The sequence below is a fragment of the Lupinus angustifolius genome, chromosome LG12 (assembly GCF_001865875.1).
Source record: "Lupinus angustifolius cultivar Tanjil chromosome LG12, LupAngTanjil_v1.0, whole genome shotgun sequence".
Taxonomy (NCBI): Eukaryota; Viridiplantae; Streptophyta; class Magnoliopsida; order Fabales; family Fabaceae; genus Lupinus; species Lupinus angustifolius.
In genome coordinates, this window is record NC_032020.1 from 2,331,132 (window position 1) to 2,350,088 (window position 18,957).

The 18,957-nt window shown below is 32.0% G+C and overlaps 1 protein-coding gene across 1 annotated transcript; it reads left to right on the plus strand.

The window, feature by feature from the left end:
- Positions 8,440–17,464, plus strand: LOC109361748 (SPX domain-containing protein 3-like). The gene is made up of 3 exons (XM_019607289.1): positions 8,440–8,733; positions 16,263–16,428; positions 17,010–17,464. Exons 1-3 carry the CDS (start codon positions 8,488–8,490, stop codon positions 17,372–17,374), a joined length of 777 nt encoding a protein of 258 aa, XP_019462834.1. The 5' UTR covers positions 8,440–8,487; the 3' UTR covers positions 17,375–17,464.

Below are 18,957 nucleotides of genomic sequence, written 5' to 3' on the forward strand. Positions count from 1 at the left end.
AGATCTAACACTTATATTTTCTAAAATCAATCCAACCAACAAACCTTTTTCTACTTAAAGAACTACGTAAGCCTTGATTCCCTTAATAGGGATACGTAGGACCTGGGTCATTCTTGTCAGGCACAATAATAAAAACAATTTTTTTCTTCATAAAAATTAATTAATTAATCACACAATTGAATCAAAATAATAATAACAACAAATAAAAAATATAGTAATCCATGTAGTTTAGTATAGGGTACCGCTTAAGGCGGGCGGGTAGGGTGCTAATACCTTCCCTACCCTGTAACCACCTTCCGAACCTGGATATCAAAAATCCAAAAAAAAAAAGCCCAAGGTAATCGGGCTAAAAAAGATTTTTCTACATTTTTGACAGTAAAAAATGTAGTGGCGACTCGAGACGTCGCGTAGCCGAAAATCGGGGCGCGACACACTCCATATTTCTGAATCTATAGACCATGAATTACATAGTTTAGAGCTTTGCTTAGACCTTACAATGAGAGTGAATCTCGTGAGTTCCTAGGTGAACCGAGAACATATCAAAGACCTTTACATGTGGTGTTCCAAACCATAACTTATCAAGAGATTATTCTCTTCAGAAGTTATAATAGCTTATTGCTAACTGGAAAATTGGTTAATTGGATTACCAAACCAAGTTGCCACAAACAAGTATAAAAGATTCTCGAATTTACAAGGACTTGCTTGATGTCTTTCAACCAAAAAGTATTATTCTAAGTTGATTTCAAAATGGGTTTTGGTTGGTTGTTTAATTATAACACTTATCGATTAACTACTTGGAATAAAGATGTTGGGATTGAACTTACTATTTACTATCAATATACACTTGATTCAACAACATTTTTATCTAGTTATGATTCTTTCATAACAAGGGGACCTCAATGGTACCAAAAGCTCATGCATTAATCAATTTAGTAGCTCATGAAATAATTTTCTATGTCTAGAAACTCTACTCATAAGATGAAGAACTATGATTCACAAAACACACATGTCTAGCAACTATGTTTGTCAAATTGAGTTTTAATGCAACACCTCAAATATACTAATTGTCAATGTTTTGGTCATATTAGTAGCTTATTAATATGTCTAGTAACAACACTAACAAGATGAAGGTCTATGAACCCTTAACACACCTCTATATCTAGCAACTATGTTAACAAAATTCGGAGTTATTGATCATTGAATTAAATATATGTCTAGTAATTAAAACAACAACATGCATAATGTGAATAATTGATACTAATATATGTCTAGCAATTATATCAATGTGATAAGTTGAAATAATCAGAATTTTAATGAGGATCTTTGTATACATTTTCAATCACAATTTCATACAAAAAGGTTGTCAATCTTTAAAGTAAGCATTAAGCACAATCAACTTATAAGAATTAAAGTCTACACATCAAGCTCATATTACATTCAATCCCAACAAAGAATAATTTAGCTACTCATAATCAAGGTAACTAAACAAAAGACAAAAGATAAAAATCCACTTATAAGAGAAGGAATTACCATTCCAATGAGTATGGATTAGCTCCTCTAGTCATTCCTCCTTGCTTCTACACCTTAAATGGAGCTAAACTAGCCTAAGACTTAAAACAAATTCGAGTAGAAAGTGATAAACTCGAATGTGTGTCTCAAGTGTCCAAATTTATCCTCTTTTAAAGAGAATGAATCATGACATTTTAGCCCAACTTAAGGAATTCGTTGGACGTAACATTTTGTTTGGTTGAGCCTCGATATTTCAGCTAGCCAAGTTGCGCAATTTCGCTCGCTCGGGAATTTCGCTCGCTCGGGAATTTCGCTGGGTGAATTTAAAACTGTATCTAAACCAAATTTCCCCCTATATTTCGCCCAATGTAGGAATTATGTTGGGCATGATTTTGTAGGCTCCTATTTCTGCCCAATGCAAGGGTTGCACTTCACGTGACTTTCTAGGTTTGTCTCGTTAATTGGGTGTGAATTCTACATTAAGCTTGAGTTGTTATTATCCGGAAACTTGAATTTTTGCAACTATTCCTCTAGTTTTGTCCTACACAAACATTACAAAAGTAATATCTGATCATTCTCTTCATATGTTAAGTTTTAGGATCAATTTTCTGAAAATTGGACTAAGTTATGAGTGAAAGTATCATAAATTTGGTAGTTTAATTATGATAATTTGGTACTTAAAAACTCTTCCCAACTTAGAACTTCATTTGTCCTCAAACAAAAGTCCAAGCTAGATTTTTTCAAAAACATGTTTGGGTTTTCAACAACTAGATAATTTTCTCAACATGATTTGATAATTAAAAATGAACTCAAGACTTAAGGCAATAGATAGTTTCCATAAGCTACACATATCATCCTTAGTTGTATAATCAATATAGTACCTCATCAACAAACAAATCATGTCATTCAATCAGGAAGTGCATTTTTCTCAAAGTGTTTGTCTCACTCTCTAATGTAGTGTATGTCTCTCATTAGTATCTATTGAATAAACAACAGAGCCAATTCTTGTATTATCTCATAATCATCAAGAATATTATGAAATATGAATCATTGAGATCTTTGTTATGGTTTTAATGTGGTTGGGTTTCAAAAAACATGGTCTTTTCGGATAACAAAGACCCTAGTAGGCTAAGAGAGCAATTCAACACACTCACTAATTCTAATTTCACCTAAGTCTATCAAATTCAACTCTTCTTATACTACAACCCAATTTTATACCCATTTACTTTTATAGTACACCATCATTCATCTTTTTTTATTCTCCTTTTTTATAAGGTTTTAGTATTTCATACATGAGATGATATGATGATTTACAACATATTCTTATATCACACAATTTCTTCTCACTTCTTCTCATATACATTATTCCTTCTCCACAACTTGTATATGACCATAACATATAACAATATATAACAAACTTTGTTATCCTACTAGAATTAGGAGATGATCGTTATTATCATTTATGGCTCAAGGGTTATATTCATAAAACATATAAGGCTTAAAGGGGATATCAAGGAATACTTCAATTTTGGTAAGCTTTTTGTCCAAGTGGATAATTTTCAAGAAACAAGTGTCTTGATCATTTCCTTGTTTTCTACTATCATGACAGTTAGAGACTCATGCAAAACTAATAGTGCAAGTCAGTGACATCTAATCACAAATATGCAATTCATAGTGTATTAGCTCAAAACTCACACCACTCAGTATATCATGCATTCATCCTGATTTTAGACAACTTCAAATTACATTTGCTAAGGTCTACAAGATCATAGTAGTTAAGCATGACAATATCAATTATGAGTGCAACCACACAATTTCTAAAAATCAATTGTTCACTAAGAAATCACATCCTTTCGTGTGAGTTAGACATTCAATCAAATTAAAATCAAGACATTACAGATAACTTAGAATTTTAGACAGGTCAAAATAATCACAATCGTCAAACATTCTCAATAGACGCATAATGCATAAATAAAAAGGTAAAAACTAGAAAATATCACAGAATTAGAGTTTGTTCCAACTAAGCTCAATGTTCCACCCCCTCTATGAAGTTTAGACTAACCTCAGTAGTAAATTTTCCACCAACTGAGTTCCAATCTGCAGCAGAAGCAAACATCAAAGGTACAAATGAAATGAGAAAAAAAATAGTAATGACATTGGGTTGCCTCTTAACAAACGCTTATTTAACGCTAATATTTTGATGTGTGATGAATTACGACTCACTCAAATGATTAATATTGACAAGCTTTTGAGTTTCATCACTCAAATATGACTTGGTGCGCTGCTCGTTCACTACCCATTATTTTTGTATGGTGAGGTTAGTAAGTTTAATAACATCATGGAGCATGATCTCCTTGATCACGAATGGACCCGACCACTTAGACTTAAGATTTCCTAGGAATAACCTTAACCAAGAGTTGAACAATAGAACATGTTGGCCTATAGAAAAGTCTCTCTTAATGAACTTGTTATCATGATATTTCTTTATTTCTCTTTATATAACTTAAATGAATTACATGCTTGTAGCCTAAATTCTTCCAGTTGGTGCATCAGAGTTATCTTATTTTCTCCAGCTAAATTATTATCAATGTTAAGAAACTTCATTATCCAATATGCCTTCTACATTATGCAATTATTTAGTCTTGTACTCGACCCTACATTGTGAGAAAAATGTATGTATTGATAGTGCGAAAAAAATGTATTACTCATAGTGTAAGAGTTTTATGTATCATTATTGTATCATCCGCCATTCATATTTAATCATCATTAACTCTTCAAAAAGTAATACAAATGAATGGTAGATAATATATTAACTTGTATAAATCTTTATACTGATAATACATAGATATTACACTATTAATATTTTTGTTACTAGTGGAGATAAACGTAGACCCACAATGTTAGCACATTGGCCCTTTGTAGCTAAAAATCCACACATTCCTTACTTGGTTCCTCCCATGGTCGATTCTAACTAGATTCCTATGCATTATCCTCTTTTCTCTACATCGCAGATGACCCCAGCTTAATTTTTTTTATTCTGGACAAGTCAATATCTTCTTTAATGTAATATCTACGATGAAAAGATTTATACATAATCAATGTATTATGCACCATTTATTTTTATTATTTTTATTTAAGAGACAATCATAACTAAAAATAAATGGTAGATGATGTAGCGATAATATAAATAATCTTTTCATACAACGTTTTCTCTTCTTCTTTCTCCATCACTTATCCAAAATCTTATTTTTAGTCCAAAGTTATATAGTATCATTTCATACAATAATGTAATTTTTAATAAATAAGTGAAACAAAAAATATATTTTTTATGTGTTGGTGCATCGGAAGTGATCGTTGCGCAACGTTGGCCACAAACAATCAAATAAAGGCATAAAATAAATAGAAGAGAAAAAACAAAAGAATTTGGTAACGAGGTTCAGCCAATTGTGTCTACGTCTCTGAGAGCACAGCGACTACCAAGATATTACTAGAGAATAAGAATTACAAACCCTAGCACACCCTTGGGCCTAAGTGTGCATGATGTGTTTCTATTTGGTGCTTATATGTGGTGCACATTGCAACAAGAGACTTGAGTTTAAGATATAACATTGGTACTCTACTCTATTCTAATACTAAGCAATGTGGGACTTCATATAATAACATATTTCAAACATTCCCAACTATCTCCACCTTGATTGAAATAGACGAATATCTTGCTCATTAGTAAATCTACACAAGAATTTCCACCTTAGCGAATATATGACTTCACCTTGCTTAATGCCTAATTCTCTTTAACAACTCCTTCACATAAGAGTCTGCTCCCCTACAACATAAACCTTATGAATATCCTTGACGATGTTACCAAGATCCTAGCTCTCCAAACTTATAGTGCAGCTTCTCGTACCGCCATCAAATGGAACATGCCACCTAGCCACCTATTGCTGGGAAGTCTTTCAATATATGGAACATCTACATAAAAGTTCACCAACAATCATCATCTTCAATACTCAGTCAAACTAAACCTTGGAGATTCCTTTGAAAGTCTCAACCGTTACCATCATTGTCTACTCCAACAATCCTAGTTCAAAAGAACTATCATACACCACCATAAGGAATGTAGCACAACACACACCTTGCATCAATGGTAACCAATGCATGTGCCACATCCAAGCCAATACTCATGTTACACCCTACATCTCTACCAATGTTTGTGTTACGCCTTGCATCAAAGTCAATGCGCGTGTTACACCCTACATCAAAGTTAGCCATCGCCCCTGTGCTTTTGTGGATATGCTAACAATTAATATCCTTCACTATGACGTCCTAGACAGGCCATTAGGATATTCCATTTCTCATCTCAAATGAGATTATTCCCTCAACATCTAGAAGGTATTGTTAGCACATGTCTCAGGGCCAAACTCAGCACATGAGTCCTTATCTCCACCTTTATCCTAATCCAAAACATGAAATTTTAGGATTCTCGATCAACATATATCGCCTTCACCACAGTTTCGTCATGTTTTCTTCTCATTCAACTCATCTACTTTATCTTTGTGCAGTACCTTTGACGCACCTTGTCTAGCCATCATGCCTTCATCCTCTTTAGCCATTATCTGGCGCCAAGGTTAAGAGTCATCTACCAATTGGCTCTAATACCAATTGTTGGTATAGCGGAAGCGAACGTTGCGCAGCGTTAGCCACAAGCAATCAAATAAAGTGCATAGAATAAATAGGAGAGAAGAAACAAGAGAATTTGGTAATGGGGTTCGGCAAATTGTGCCTACGTCCCCGGGAGCGTTGAGCGGCTACCAAGATATTATTAGAGAATAAGAATTACAAACCCTAGCACATCCATGAGCCCAACTACTCATGTGTGTTTCTATTTGATGCTTATATATAGTGCGTATTACAGCAATGGACTTGAGTTTAATATATAACATTGATATTATACTCTATTCTAATACTAAGCAATATAGGACCTCATATAATAAAATATTTCAAACATTTCCAACTTTATGTATATTCATCAGAAATTTCATTTTACATCTCTCTTTCTTATAACATGAGATGAAACATAAGATAAGAAAATAAGAGTCTGAAAATTTATCATTTTTGTGCAAAAATTAAAGAATATACCAACACTTGTTGGTCAGTAACAAGAAGCTTAGATCCATTTAACACATTTTATATTTAAATTTTGTGGAAATACAAGTCTAAAAATTCTTGTGACGTGTAAGTCTCACTCAATTTTATGTTTTATATGATATTTAAAATTTTTAAACATACTCCATCTAGTCTTTATTATAATATATAAGACATATTATAGAAGATAAGAATATTTACCTTTTCTATATAGCATCTTTTATTTTTTTTCTCTATTTGCCCAATTTATGTTGATATTTAGATTAAAATCATATAATATTTAAAAAATCAAGAAAATTAACTACTTTAAATTTTATTTATATATATAATTAGGGTTGGCAATGAACCGAACCAACTCGTTGTTCGCTCGAAACTTGATTCATTATTTAGTTCGATAAACTTGGTTCATGAACCAAATGAGCTGAACTTGAGCTAAAAATTGAGCTCGTTAAATATACGAGCCGAACTTAAGTTGGATACGGTTTGACTCGTTAGGTTTATCAGTTGGCTCAATATATATATAAACTAATTTTTATGTTTATTATGATTCATGAATTATTTTTTATATTTATTGCTAATATATATTTAAACAATGTTATATTTATATATATAAATCTTTTGCAGTATTTTTCAAAAAATTATTTATTTATTTAAGTTGTCTAAATGAACCAATTCGAACTGAACCAAACAGTTCACAAACTTTAACCGAGCCGAATTCGAGCTAGAAAAGTAACTTGTATCGAACTCGAGTCGAATTTTGAGCTGAACTAATCTTTATCGAGCTGAATTTTGGTTTGACTCGGTTCGACTCGTTTCCAACCATATATATAATTTAATTTAAAATATATAATGATAAGGATGATAAATTATTTTTTTAAAGGATGTAAAATATTTTAAAAATGTTAACTGTTGTAAGAACTTTACCTTTATAAATGAGTTATATCAACTCAATTTGGATTAATTAGAGTTAAGAAATAGAGAGAGTAAAAAAAGGGAAAATATATAAAAACACCCTAAATTTTATATCTTTTGTAAGTAGACATTATAAATTATTTTTCTTTTTTAATTAGTCATTAATCTTTTAACTATTAGTGAACTTGATTGTTGCATAAAGATAATATTAAATTAATAGTAATGAAAAATCATGTCTTATGCATTTTTTAATCTTGAATGTGATATCATCATTATTTCATTTTTTTTTTGTATATATATTATTGCATTGATGAGAATTAACTTTAAAGTTTACTTATTCTTAATCAATTTCATATTTTGGTGAAGGTTTTCTTCAAATATAAATGTTGACTAACTTATATTGTTGTATTGTTATTATTATGAGTTTAATTGTAGTGACTTTTTGTTAACAATTGATAAAGTTTAAGAGATAATTATAAAAAAAATAGTTTATAGTGATTACTTATAAAAGGCGTAAAGTTTATGGGAGTTTTCTGCACTTTTCTGGAGAGGGCAAATTTGATAGAAATTAGAGGGGCCCACATCACATACCTAACTTCCAATTACTCCTCTTATTATTTATTAAACTCAATCACATTATATTGTTGCCACCAAGGAAATAGGGGCACGTTTATTTTTCAAAATCCAAAGTCCTAAACTATGACCATGTAATAATAATGCTATAGTAATCGAATATGCTTCCAAGAATTCTAAGTTCCTTCAACGACTCATTTTATAACTGCCAACTGCACTCCACCACCCTAAGCATATGCTCTATGATATTCCAATAAACTTAGACATATAAATCACCCCATAACCCAATTCCCATAATAATCCTTAAATATATCTCTCTTCCTTAAATTTTGTCATTTTTAAAGAGAGAGGATGAAATTTGGGAAGAGATTGAAGAAACAAATTGAGGAATCTTTGCCAGAATGGAGGGACAATTACTTATGTTACAAGGAAATGAAGAAGCTAGTGAAGTTGATATCGGCTTCACCCATGTTTATGAATGGGTCATTGGAGTATTACAAGGTAGAAGCTGAGTTTGTGTATTTGTTGAACAATGAGATTGATAAGTTCAATGGATTCTTCATGGAAAAAGAAGAGGATTTCATTATCAGACATGAGGTAATGTCACTAATACACTTCTTTACTTGTGTTTTCTTTCCTTTGTTTGGTAATACCAGATATACTTCTCGATGTGTAGCTACCATTCCTAAACAGGATTGCTTGAACCTTTGATATTTGATCATTTTAGAATTTAATTATTTAATGAGGTCTTACACCATTAGTTTCTATTTTCTTTCTAAAAAATTGATTTTAGATTATACTTTAAAAGAGTCTAATTTTAATCCTAAGTTACATTCAAAATTTTAATATATTAATCACTCAAATTTTCACTACAAACTTTCTATCTATTATTTTATGAGGATGCCAAAGGCATTAGTTTGCATTAGTTTTTTTAAAAAAGTACTCTTGGTGGAAAGAATTTTATTAAAAGTAAATTGATTTTAGAGATTAGTAGTACATAGTCAAAATCAAAACTTTCAGAGAAGTCAAAGATTGAGCTAGGCCACTGTCTATTGATGGATAAATTACATATTGGTCCTTACTTGTCAAAATAAAGTTAATTATATTAACATTTGTGAAAATAAAATTTATTAATATTTGCTTGTGAAAATAAAGTTATAATTAAGTAGGATAATTTGGAATTAAAATTTAATTATATTAACATTTTTTAGTATTTATTTATATAAAAATTACATACCTTGCTTTTCAACTTTGCTGGTAGATACTGCAAGTATGTTTATGTTATGGACCAATGTTGAGACGCAAAATATTTATTGATTTTTTAATGAGAGTGGCACGTGTTTCATAATCATTGGGTGTACTTTTTATTAAAGAGGAATTAATTCTTCATCACAATTGCTTCGTATGTGCCATGGAATATTCTCTTGAATTTAGAATTATATCCTTTTCTGATCTTTATGTTTCTAGTTACATATGTACTTTTTCTTAGGATATTCTTACGAGAGAATAAGCGGTAGAAAAATTATGCTTGATCATGAAACTAAATATTTTATACTTTAACTCAATCTTATCAAACCTCTAATTTATTAATTAAATTATATATCCATTAAGTTTTATATATCTATACTATCTATCTATATCTATATTCTATATATTATATATACTATATAAAGGGAAAACATGGTTTAACTACTACATGGTATAATTTTATTATTTTTCTGTTAACAATTTTTAAATTCTACAACAAAATCATATAATCATATATATTCACTTTTAATATATTAACTACACTCTCACCTTAATTTGACTATTAAAATAAATATAAAAAATATAATATGAAGTGCATCACTTTGTGCCGATTGACCCATATTCTTATTTCTTCTTATATAAAATATATCATTGTTAGGTTATACTGTTTAAGAAAAAACAATTATAAGAAATGCAATATATAAATTCAATAAAGAGTGAATACATATTAATATAAAAAATGGAAAGAAATGAAAGTAATATGTGGAAGTTTATAATAGTTATTAACAAGAGAGGTTACAAAAAAAATTATTTGGAATATATTTAAATTAATGTATTGTTTTAAAAAATTATGATTTTTTTTCTACATCCAACTGATTTGGACTGTTACGATACAGTTTGAATGATTATGATCAGTTTTTTCAATTTTGATTAAGTTGGATATAATTATCTTATCTTCCATGCATGCAAGTTTAGTTTACTTGTTTTCCTAAACCAATTAGTACCGTATTTGATAATTATGCTTTAAGTGATAGTGGATTTAGATTCTCAGCATATTTTAATCACTTTTAATTATATTCTTCTGTCAGCAGATGAAAGAAAATAATTATGTCAAACTATATCAAATTAATCACATTATTATTATTATTTATTTCTTATTATGTTTGTTAACTTTAAATATAATCAAATATTCTCTATCCCTAAAAAAAATTACTTTTAATTATTACTTTCATTTTGATTTAGGACCAAAAAATATATATTTTCTTTATCAAAATAGTTGGGCAAATGAAGTATATGTTAGTCAGAATATTTGACGATATGTTTGTATGCTCTAAGTATGACAATATGGACGGATGAAAAAAAGTAATGCTTACCCGTACTCATATTCGCACTATTTGTGAATATCTATATGAGTATTTGTGTATTAGCGGGTATCCAACGTATTTTTAATTTTAATCATATATTTATATATTTTATAATAATAAATATATAAAAATAATTGTTACTTGAAAATATGATATATATATATATATATATATATATATATATGATAATTTTGTAGTCCAATTATTAAAATTTATTATGAAATAATAATAAATTAGACAAAAAATAATCTTAAAATAATAGTAATAAAGTGTAATATATAAAGCATTTAATTAAAAAATAAATTTATAATTACACGAATACTCGTAGGGTTTCATAATACTTGTTCTAACTCATAAGCCATTTTTGTGAGTATCTATTGTGGGTATTTTCTTGGGTAACCACATACCAGGTTATTTTGCCATGTAAAGAATAAAAGGAAATTTGATGGAAGAAATGTTAACGAAAAACAGAAGAAGAAGTATGAAGACAGAAGAAGAATTGAGTGAGGAGAAGAGAGGATAAGAGTTTCTCAATGAATGAGTTGCTTCATTAACAAGGCAACAACCATATTTATACAAGTTTCTATATATGTCTAACTAACACTAACTACCAACTAGAAATAGAAACTTCTCAACTAAACTAACTAACTATTGATTACATTCCAATACCCTTCCTTAATCAAGAGTTAGCCATTTACAAGATCATACTCAAGCAAACACCTTCCTGTTTTTAGTCAAAACAGAGAACTTTCAACATGTCTCTTAGTTTTTGAAATCTTTCTGTTTTCAAGCCTTTGGTTAGCACATCTGCAACCTGATCTTCTGTTGGACAGTGAACCAACTTCACCTTCTCCTTATCTACTTGATCTCTTAAGAAATGGAACCTTGTTTCAATGTGTTTGCACCTTCCATGACTCACTGGATTCTTGGCTAAGTTAATTGCTGATTTGTTGTCCACCATTAGCTCAAAACTACCAAGCTCTCCACACTGCAATTCTGCTATCAAGGATGTCAACCATAGACCTTGGCAAGCTGCACTACAAGCTGCTATATACTCAGCTTCACATGTGGAAAGAGCAACCACATCTTGCTTCTTGGAGCTCCATGACACAGGGGCACCAAATATAGAGAACACATAACCAGAAGTACTTTTTCTATCCTCCTTGTCTCCACACCAATCTGAATCTGAGTAGCCAACAAAACAAGATCCATTCACCTCTACCTGATTTGAGAACAGAATTCCATAATTCATAGTTCCTCTCAAGTATCTCATTATTCTTTTAGCTGCAATTAGGTGAGATTGCTTAGGATTAGCCATGTGCCTACTTATTACTCCAGCAGCATAGCTTATCTCTGGTCTAGTGTGGCAAATGAATCGAAGGCAACCTACCATTTGCCTGAAAAGTGTAGGATCTGCTGGTTTGTCTGATTCTTTGTCAATTAAGCTAGCTTTTCCTTCAACTGGCACAGCTACTGGTTTGCAATCAGCCATTTGGAATCTGCTTAAGACATCTTTGACATACTTCCTTTGGTGCATCATTACCCCTTTGTGAGTCTTCAAGAATTCTATTCCCAAGAAGTAGGCCAATTCACCTAAATCAGTCATCTCGAATTCTGACTTCAGTTTGCTTTTGATACTAAGAACCTCAGATTCACAGCTACCAGTAATGACTAGATCATCAACATATAGGCAGAGCAGAGTTGTTTCTCCTTTGCTTGATGAGTTCACATACACTCCATGTTCTTTCTTGCATTTGGTGAAGCCAATAGACCTTAGAAAAGAGTCTATTCTCTTGTTCCAGGCTCTTGGAGCTTGCTTAAGTCCATAAAGAGCTTTATTCAATTTCAAGACATTTGTTCCCTTGTGAGCTATATCAAAACCTGGAGGTTGAGTTATGTACACTTCTTCCTCAAGAGGCCCATTGAGGAAAGCACTCTTGACATCTAGTTGCCATAGCTTCCACCCAAACCAGCTTGCCAATGCTACAATCAACCTTACAGTTTCAAACCTTGCCACTGGTGCAAAGACATCAGTGTAGTCATACCCTTCCTTCTGCAAGAACCCTTTAGCAACCAATCTTGCCTTGTGCTTTGAGACACTTCCATCTGGCCTGAGTTTAACCTTGTACACCCACTTTACTGGTATAGGAACTTTTCCTGCAGGTAGGTTGGCTTTTGTCCAAGTGTTATTCTTCTCAATTGCCTCAAGTTCTTCTTCCATAGCACTGAGCCATACATTCTCCTTCATAGCATCTTGAAAATTGATTGGTTCAGTCTCTCCCAATAGTGCAAGATGAATTAGATCACCCTCATCTGTAATTGCATCATCAGGGAATACCTCATATTCATTAAGCCTCCTAGGTAGTTGTCTTACCCTTGCAGGCCTTGATACACATCTTGCAGCATCTGTTCTTGAGGGTGTGTTGTTCTCATTTGTGGCTTCATACTCATTGTGATCTTCTGGTACATGAATCAAAGGCATGGTTGAGCTTTTCTCAATCCTTTTGTGAAGATCATTCCATGTGCTCATTTCATCAATATGCACATCCCTGCTGAAGACTACTTGGTTTGTCACAGGATTTAGTAACTTGTATGATCCTGTTGAGTGATAACCAACAAAGATCATTAGCTCACTTTTGTCATCAAGTTTCTTCCTTATTTGATCTGGAATGTGCTTGAAGCATAATGACCCAAACACTCTCAAATGCTTTACTGATGGCCTTCTTCCAGTCCAAACTTCTTCAGGGACTTGATCCTGTAGACTTTGAGTGGGACATCTATTCAAGACATAGGTGGCTGTTGTGACTGCTTCTCCCCATAGGTTGTGTGGCAAGCCTTTGCACCTTAGCATACACCTTACCATGTTCATAACTGTTCTATTTCTCCTTTCAGCTATGCCATTGTGTTGTGGTGTATAGGGAGCTGTCACCTCATGTATTATGCCTTGATCAACACAGAATTTCTCAAGCTCTCTTGATGTGAATTCCCCTCCTCCATCAGTTCTGAATATTTTCAGTTGGTTTCCTGATTGTCTTTCAGCTTCTGCCTTGAACTTCTTCAAATACTCAAACACTTCACTCTTGGCCTTGATGAGATAGACCCACATTTTTCTGCTATAGTCATCAATGAAAGATACAAAGTATCTATTTCCACCTAGTGAATTCACTTCAAAAGGTCCACACACATCAGAATAAACAATATGCAGTAAACTAGTGGCCTTGGATTGAGTATTCTTGTTGAAGGGATTCCTTGTTTGTTTACTTATCATACAACTATCACATATTGGCAATTGTGATTTTATTTCAGGTAAACCAGTGACCAAGTTTCTCTGGTTTAGCATTCTTAGATCTCTGAAATTTAGGTGACCATACCTCAAGTGCCAAAGCCAGGATTCATCAGTGTTGGTTTCAGCATTCAGGCATTGAGTCTTTACTGCATCTAGCTTCACCTGAAATGTCCTGTTGCTGGACAGGGGTGCCTTCAATACACTTCTTTTCTTGTTGTCATATATTTCTAGAAAGCCATTGTTTAACTCCATATTGAGCCCTTTCTCATGCAGCTGACCAATGCTAATGAGATTAGTCTTCATGTTTGGAACAAATAGGACATCAGTGATGAATGCTCTCCTCCCATCTTGCATCCTTAGTGGAATGTCCCCTGTCCCTTCAGCTGCTACAACTCTGTTGTCAGCAAACTTCACCTTATTTCTTCTGGTTGGATCAAAGTTTACTAGCCAATCCTTGTGTCCAGTCATGTGATTGGAACATCCAGAATCTAGGTACCATACATCATTTCTGAGTTTGTTGATTGTTGTCATCATTAACTGAACTGCTTCATCATCAGGTCATCATCAGGGTCTTCATATTCTTCCTTAGCAAGGTTTGCTTCAGGATTTTGCCTAACTTGATGTTGGTTTTTGTTTGGTGCATAGCATTCAGAGGCATAGTGTCCTAGTTTATCACAGTTGTAACACTTTATTCTCCTCTTATCAGTCTTTCTCTTCCAGTTCTTGGATTGTTTTCCATCACTCCTCCTACTGAATTGATCTTGCTGATCAATTCCCTTTCTTGGTCCACCTTTTGAATCCCAAGTCCTGCTTGAGTTCTTGTTGAAATTCTTTACATTGAAATTACCTCTCCTTGTTGATGTTTGAGTTTGCAGGGCTTGGTGAGAAGGTCTGTCCACTAATCTTTCATTGAGTCTCTGCTCATGTGCTTCAAGAGACCCTTGTAGTTCTTCAATTCTCATTCTTTCCATTCTCCCTGATTCTTCAATTGCCACCACAACATGATCAAACTTAGGAGTCACGGTTCTCAGGACTTTCTCAACAATTGCAGCATCCTCCATTCTTTCACCACACGACTTCATTCCATTCACTTGAGTTATGATTCTTGTGAAGAAGTCTGCAATTTTCTCTCCCTCATCCATTTGCATAAGCTCATACTGCCTCCTCATTGTTTGTAACCGAATTTTCTTCAACTGAGCAGCCCCTGCATAATGCTTTTCCAACACATCCCAAGCCTCCTTTGCTGTTGCAGACCCTGCAATCAACTCAAAATGGGCATTGTCCACTGCTTGGTGAAGGAGACAGATTGCTTTACAATCTCTCCTTTTGTTCTGTTTGTAAGCATTTCTCTGTGCTTCTGTTGCTCCTTCTTCTAATTCTGGCAATCCTTCCTCTACAAGATCTGCAACTTCTTGATAGCCAAGAATTGCTTTCATCTGAATACTCCATCTTGACCAGTTCTTTCCATCAAGTACTGGAAGATTGGTGACAAAATTTCCAGTTGCTTGAGCCATATTGCAGCAGAAAAAATGGCTTGATCTTTTGTAGCTCTTGATACCAAATGTTAACGAAAAACAGAAGAAGAAGTATGAAGACAGAAGAAGAATTGAGTGAGGAGAAGAGAGGATAAGAGTTTCTCAATGAATGAGTTGCTTCATTAACAAGGCAACAACCATATTTATACAAGTTTCTATATATGTCTAACTAACACTAACTACCAACTAGAAATAGAAACTTCTCAACTAAACTAACTAACTATTGATTACATTCCAATAAGGAGAAAAATGTAGGTTTCATCATTTAAAAGTTTTTTTAATGAAATGGATTTAATCATGCCCCCAAAAAAACCGTAATTCTTATTTCCAAATTGGCATGTAATAAATCGAATAGAAATCCTTCTTTTATTTAATCTCATCTTCTTTAAACTCTCAAATATAGCTTAAGGTTCTTGTTGACTAATATCAAAATTTATAAAGGAATGAAACTAGAAACTTTTTATTGCAACTTCATATAATTAATATCTTGGAAATTCAAAAAAAAAATATAATTAAATAAAAAAAATGCTGAACAGATCATGTAAAATGATATAGTTCTGCAACAAATTGGTATGATCTATATCCAAAGTTTCTATATTTAAATTATTTAATTAACCTTGGTAGAAATCAATGATATTGATTGGCATTTGTGAAATTTAATAAGAAAGTAAATAACAATTTTGGTGCATGCAGGAATTACAACAGAGGATCAAGAGAGTAGTTGAATTATGGGGACCAAATAGCAATAACCCTTCAGAAGTGGATTATAATGAGGAGATGGCAAAAATTAGAAGAGCTATTGTTGATTTCCATGGTGAAATGGTTCTCTTAGTACACTATAGTAATATTAATTACACAGGTATACTTTTTCTTCCAATTATTATTACATGAGAATTAAGTTCCACAATAATAATGAAGTACTTATAAAAAAAATTTGGTTCCATGATCATAATATTAAGGTTGGGGTAATTTTGAAAATTGGATTGTGAGAACAATTAAGCATATGTTTACTCAATATTTGACAATTTTAATAATTACGATTATGACTTTAATTCAAAACTTTGCTTAAAACTTAAGGTTGTGTCATAAAATAAATTAGAGGTAACTCAACAAATATTTAAATTATGCAGTGGAGAATGAGATAGAATGTGAGACTTACTTTTTAACAAAACTCATAGTTTTTTGATATCAAAGGTATTTCTCATCTTTTTTGGGCAAGGAACTAAACCTTTCGGAATATGTGATTGTCATTCCAACAAGTGTCGCTCACACTAATCGAACTATTAACCTTATCCAGCAGACCTTATACAACTAGATCATCAGACCGACACCATGTTGATAACAAAACTCCTAGTTGGATATGCATTTTTTGTTGTTGAAGAATGTGAACTTAGATAAACTATTGCATTGCCATGTAATGAAAATATAATGTTTCTGTAGGTTTGGCTAAAATTTTGAAGAAATATGACAAGAGAACTGGGGGGCTTTTGCGCTTGCCATTCATTCAAAAAGTTCTGGATCAACCCTTTTTCACAACAGATATAATTTCAAAACTTGTGAAGGAATGTGAAAGCATAATTGATACAGTGTTCCCAGCTGAAGAAGAAGCTGAAATAAGAGCCAAAGAAGCTATTATTATAGCAGGAGAAGGGATTTTTAGAAACACAGTTTCTGCTTTACTTACAATGCAAGAAATCAGAAAAGGTAGTTCAACACAAAGTCCCTTTTCTCTACCTCCTCTCAACTTTCCAGAATCTGATTTTATCAGATCAATACAACTCAATGCTGCAATGCCCATTGTCTAGTGAAATTGATAATGTGTAGATTATTATAGCTACATTAGTTATATCAGAAAATAGATAGATACAATGGGATACAATACATTTTGATTAAGCATGTTAATCAATTTTAATAAGAGAATAAAGAATTTTATCATATACCATGAGATAACTTATCTCCTCCGGTCATTGTTATAAAATTTGGTTCGAACTGACTGGTCTGACCGGTTCAACCGTGAACCAGACATCTAATCAGTCCGAGCTTCTCATTTCACCGGTTTTATCAAATCGGGTTGACTCGGTCAGTTTAAGCCTAAACTAGCCTCTTATGATAATGTTTATAAATTTTGAATATACCATTATTAAATATTGTTATGTAATATTATGAATTTTTTAGAATTTTTAATGCAAACCGAGTTAATCGGTCCAACCATTGACCTATTGATTAAACTAGTTACTCATTGACCCAGTATTCTGACCGAATCATTGACCGGTCTGAGTTTAATAACATTACCTTCGGCTAGTAAAAAAATGATATATGTACTATTTTGTTTAGTTTTAGAAATATTTTTTTAAAAATCAATTAAACATATCATAATTTTAGTGGATGAAAAAAAAAATTCATTGCATTAGTGGACATTTTGTTCTATTTTAATATATGACAATCCTAAATGGAATTAGTTAGTTATCTAAAAGTAAAGAAATATTTTTCATTGTACAAAAAAAATTGTTATACTGTTTACATTATATGCTCGGGTAAAATTATGTATCACATGCATTGCATATTAATTAAAGATGTAAACACACATTGGAATATCTTCTTTTCATTAGTAGTTGGAATATCAAATATCCTCTTGATAGCTGTGTTGGTGAGTATCCAAATATTTTACATTTAAAAACAAATTTGTATTATATGTGGGTGTTAACATAACTAAATAAGAATATTTTCTTAATATGATGGCTGTTGATGAGTTACTATGAAATGAAACAATATTATGTAAATGTATAATTATCTATGTTATATGTTACCACATGAAATAACTTTTCTTAAAGATTAAGATGTGTTTAGTTCCACTAAATGTTTTATATTTCTTGTTTTCTTTTTTCAACAAATAATTTTTAATTTTCTCAAAACATGTTATTATTATCATTTTTATTTTTTTAAATTATTCACTATAAACTTCACTAATTAAGACAATTACTCTTACAAATAACACCGTGATTTTCTGTGCGCGTTTTATAAATTATTTAATTGACAAACGATTAATTTTAGAAAGTAATCGGTATTGATTTAGACTAAACCTCGGTTGAGTTTTAGTCTTGTATTGTGATTTACTAATTTATGGTAAATGTTCATAATTTTTTGAGACAGAAAGTGTTTGGGCCTCTTTCGGACCCAAATTCACCCTAAATTCGGCCAAAATATGATTTTTGAGTTTCATAACTTGGAATCAAATTCCAAATGCGCCATTGGCATCGAAATATTATTTCGAGTCAAAATAGACACCAAGTTTGTCCATGACCCATTTCTAGATATTTTTCACTCTGAAATCCAAGTATCGACGTTCTAAATGTAACCCTTAATCGGGAGATTTTTAATCTTCGGTCGG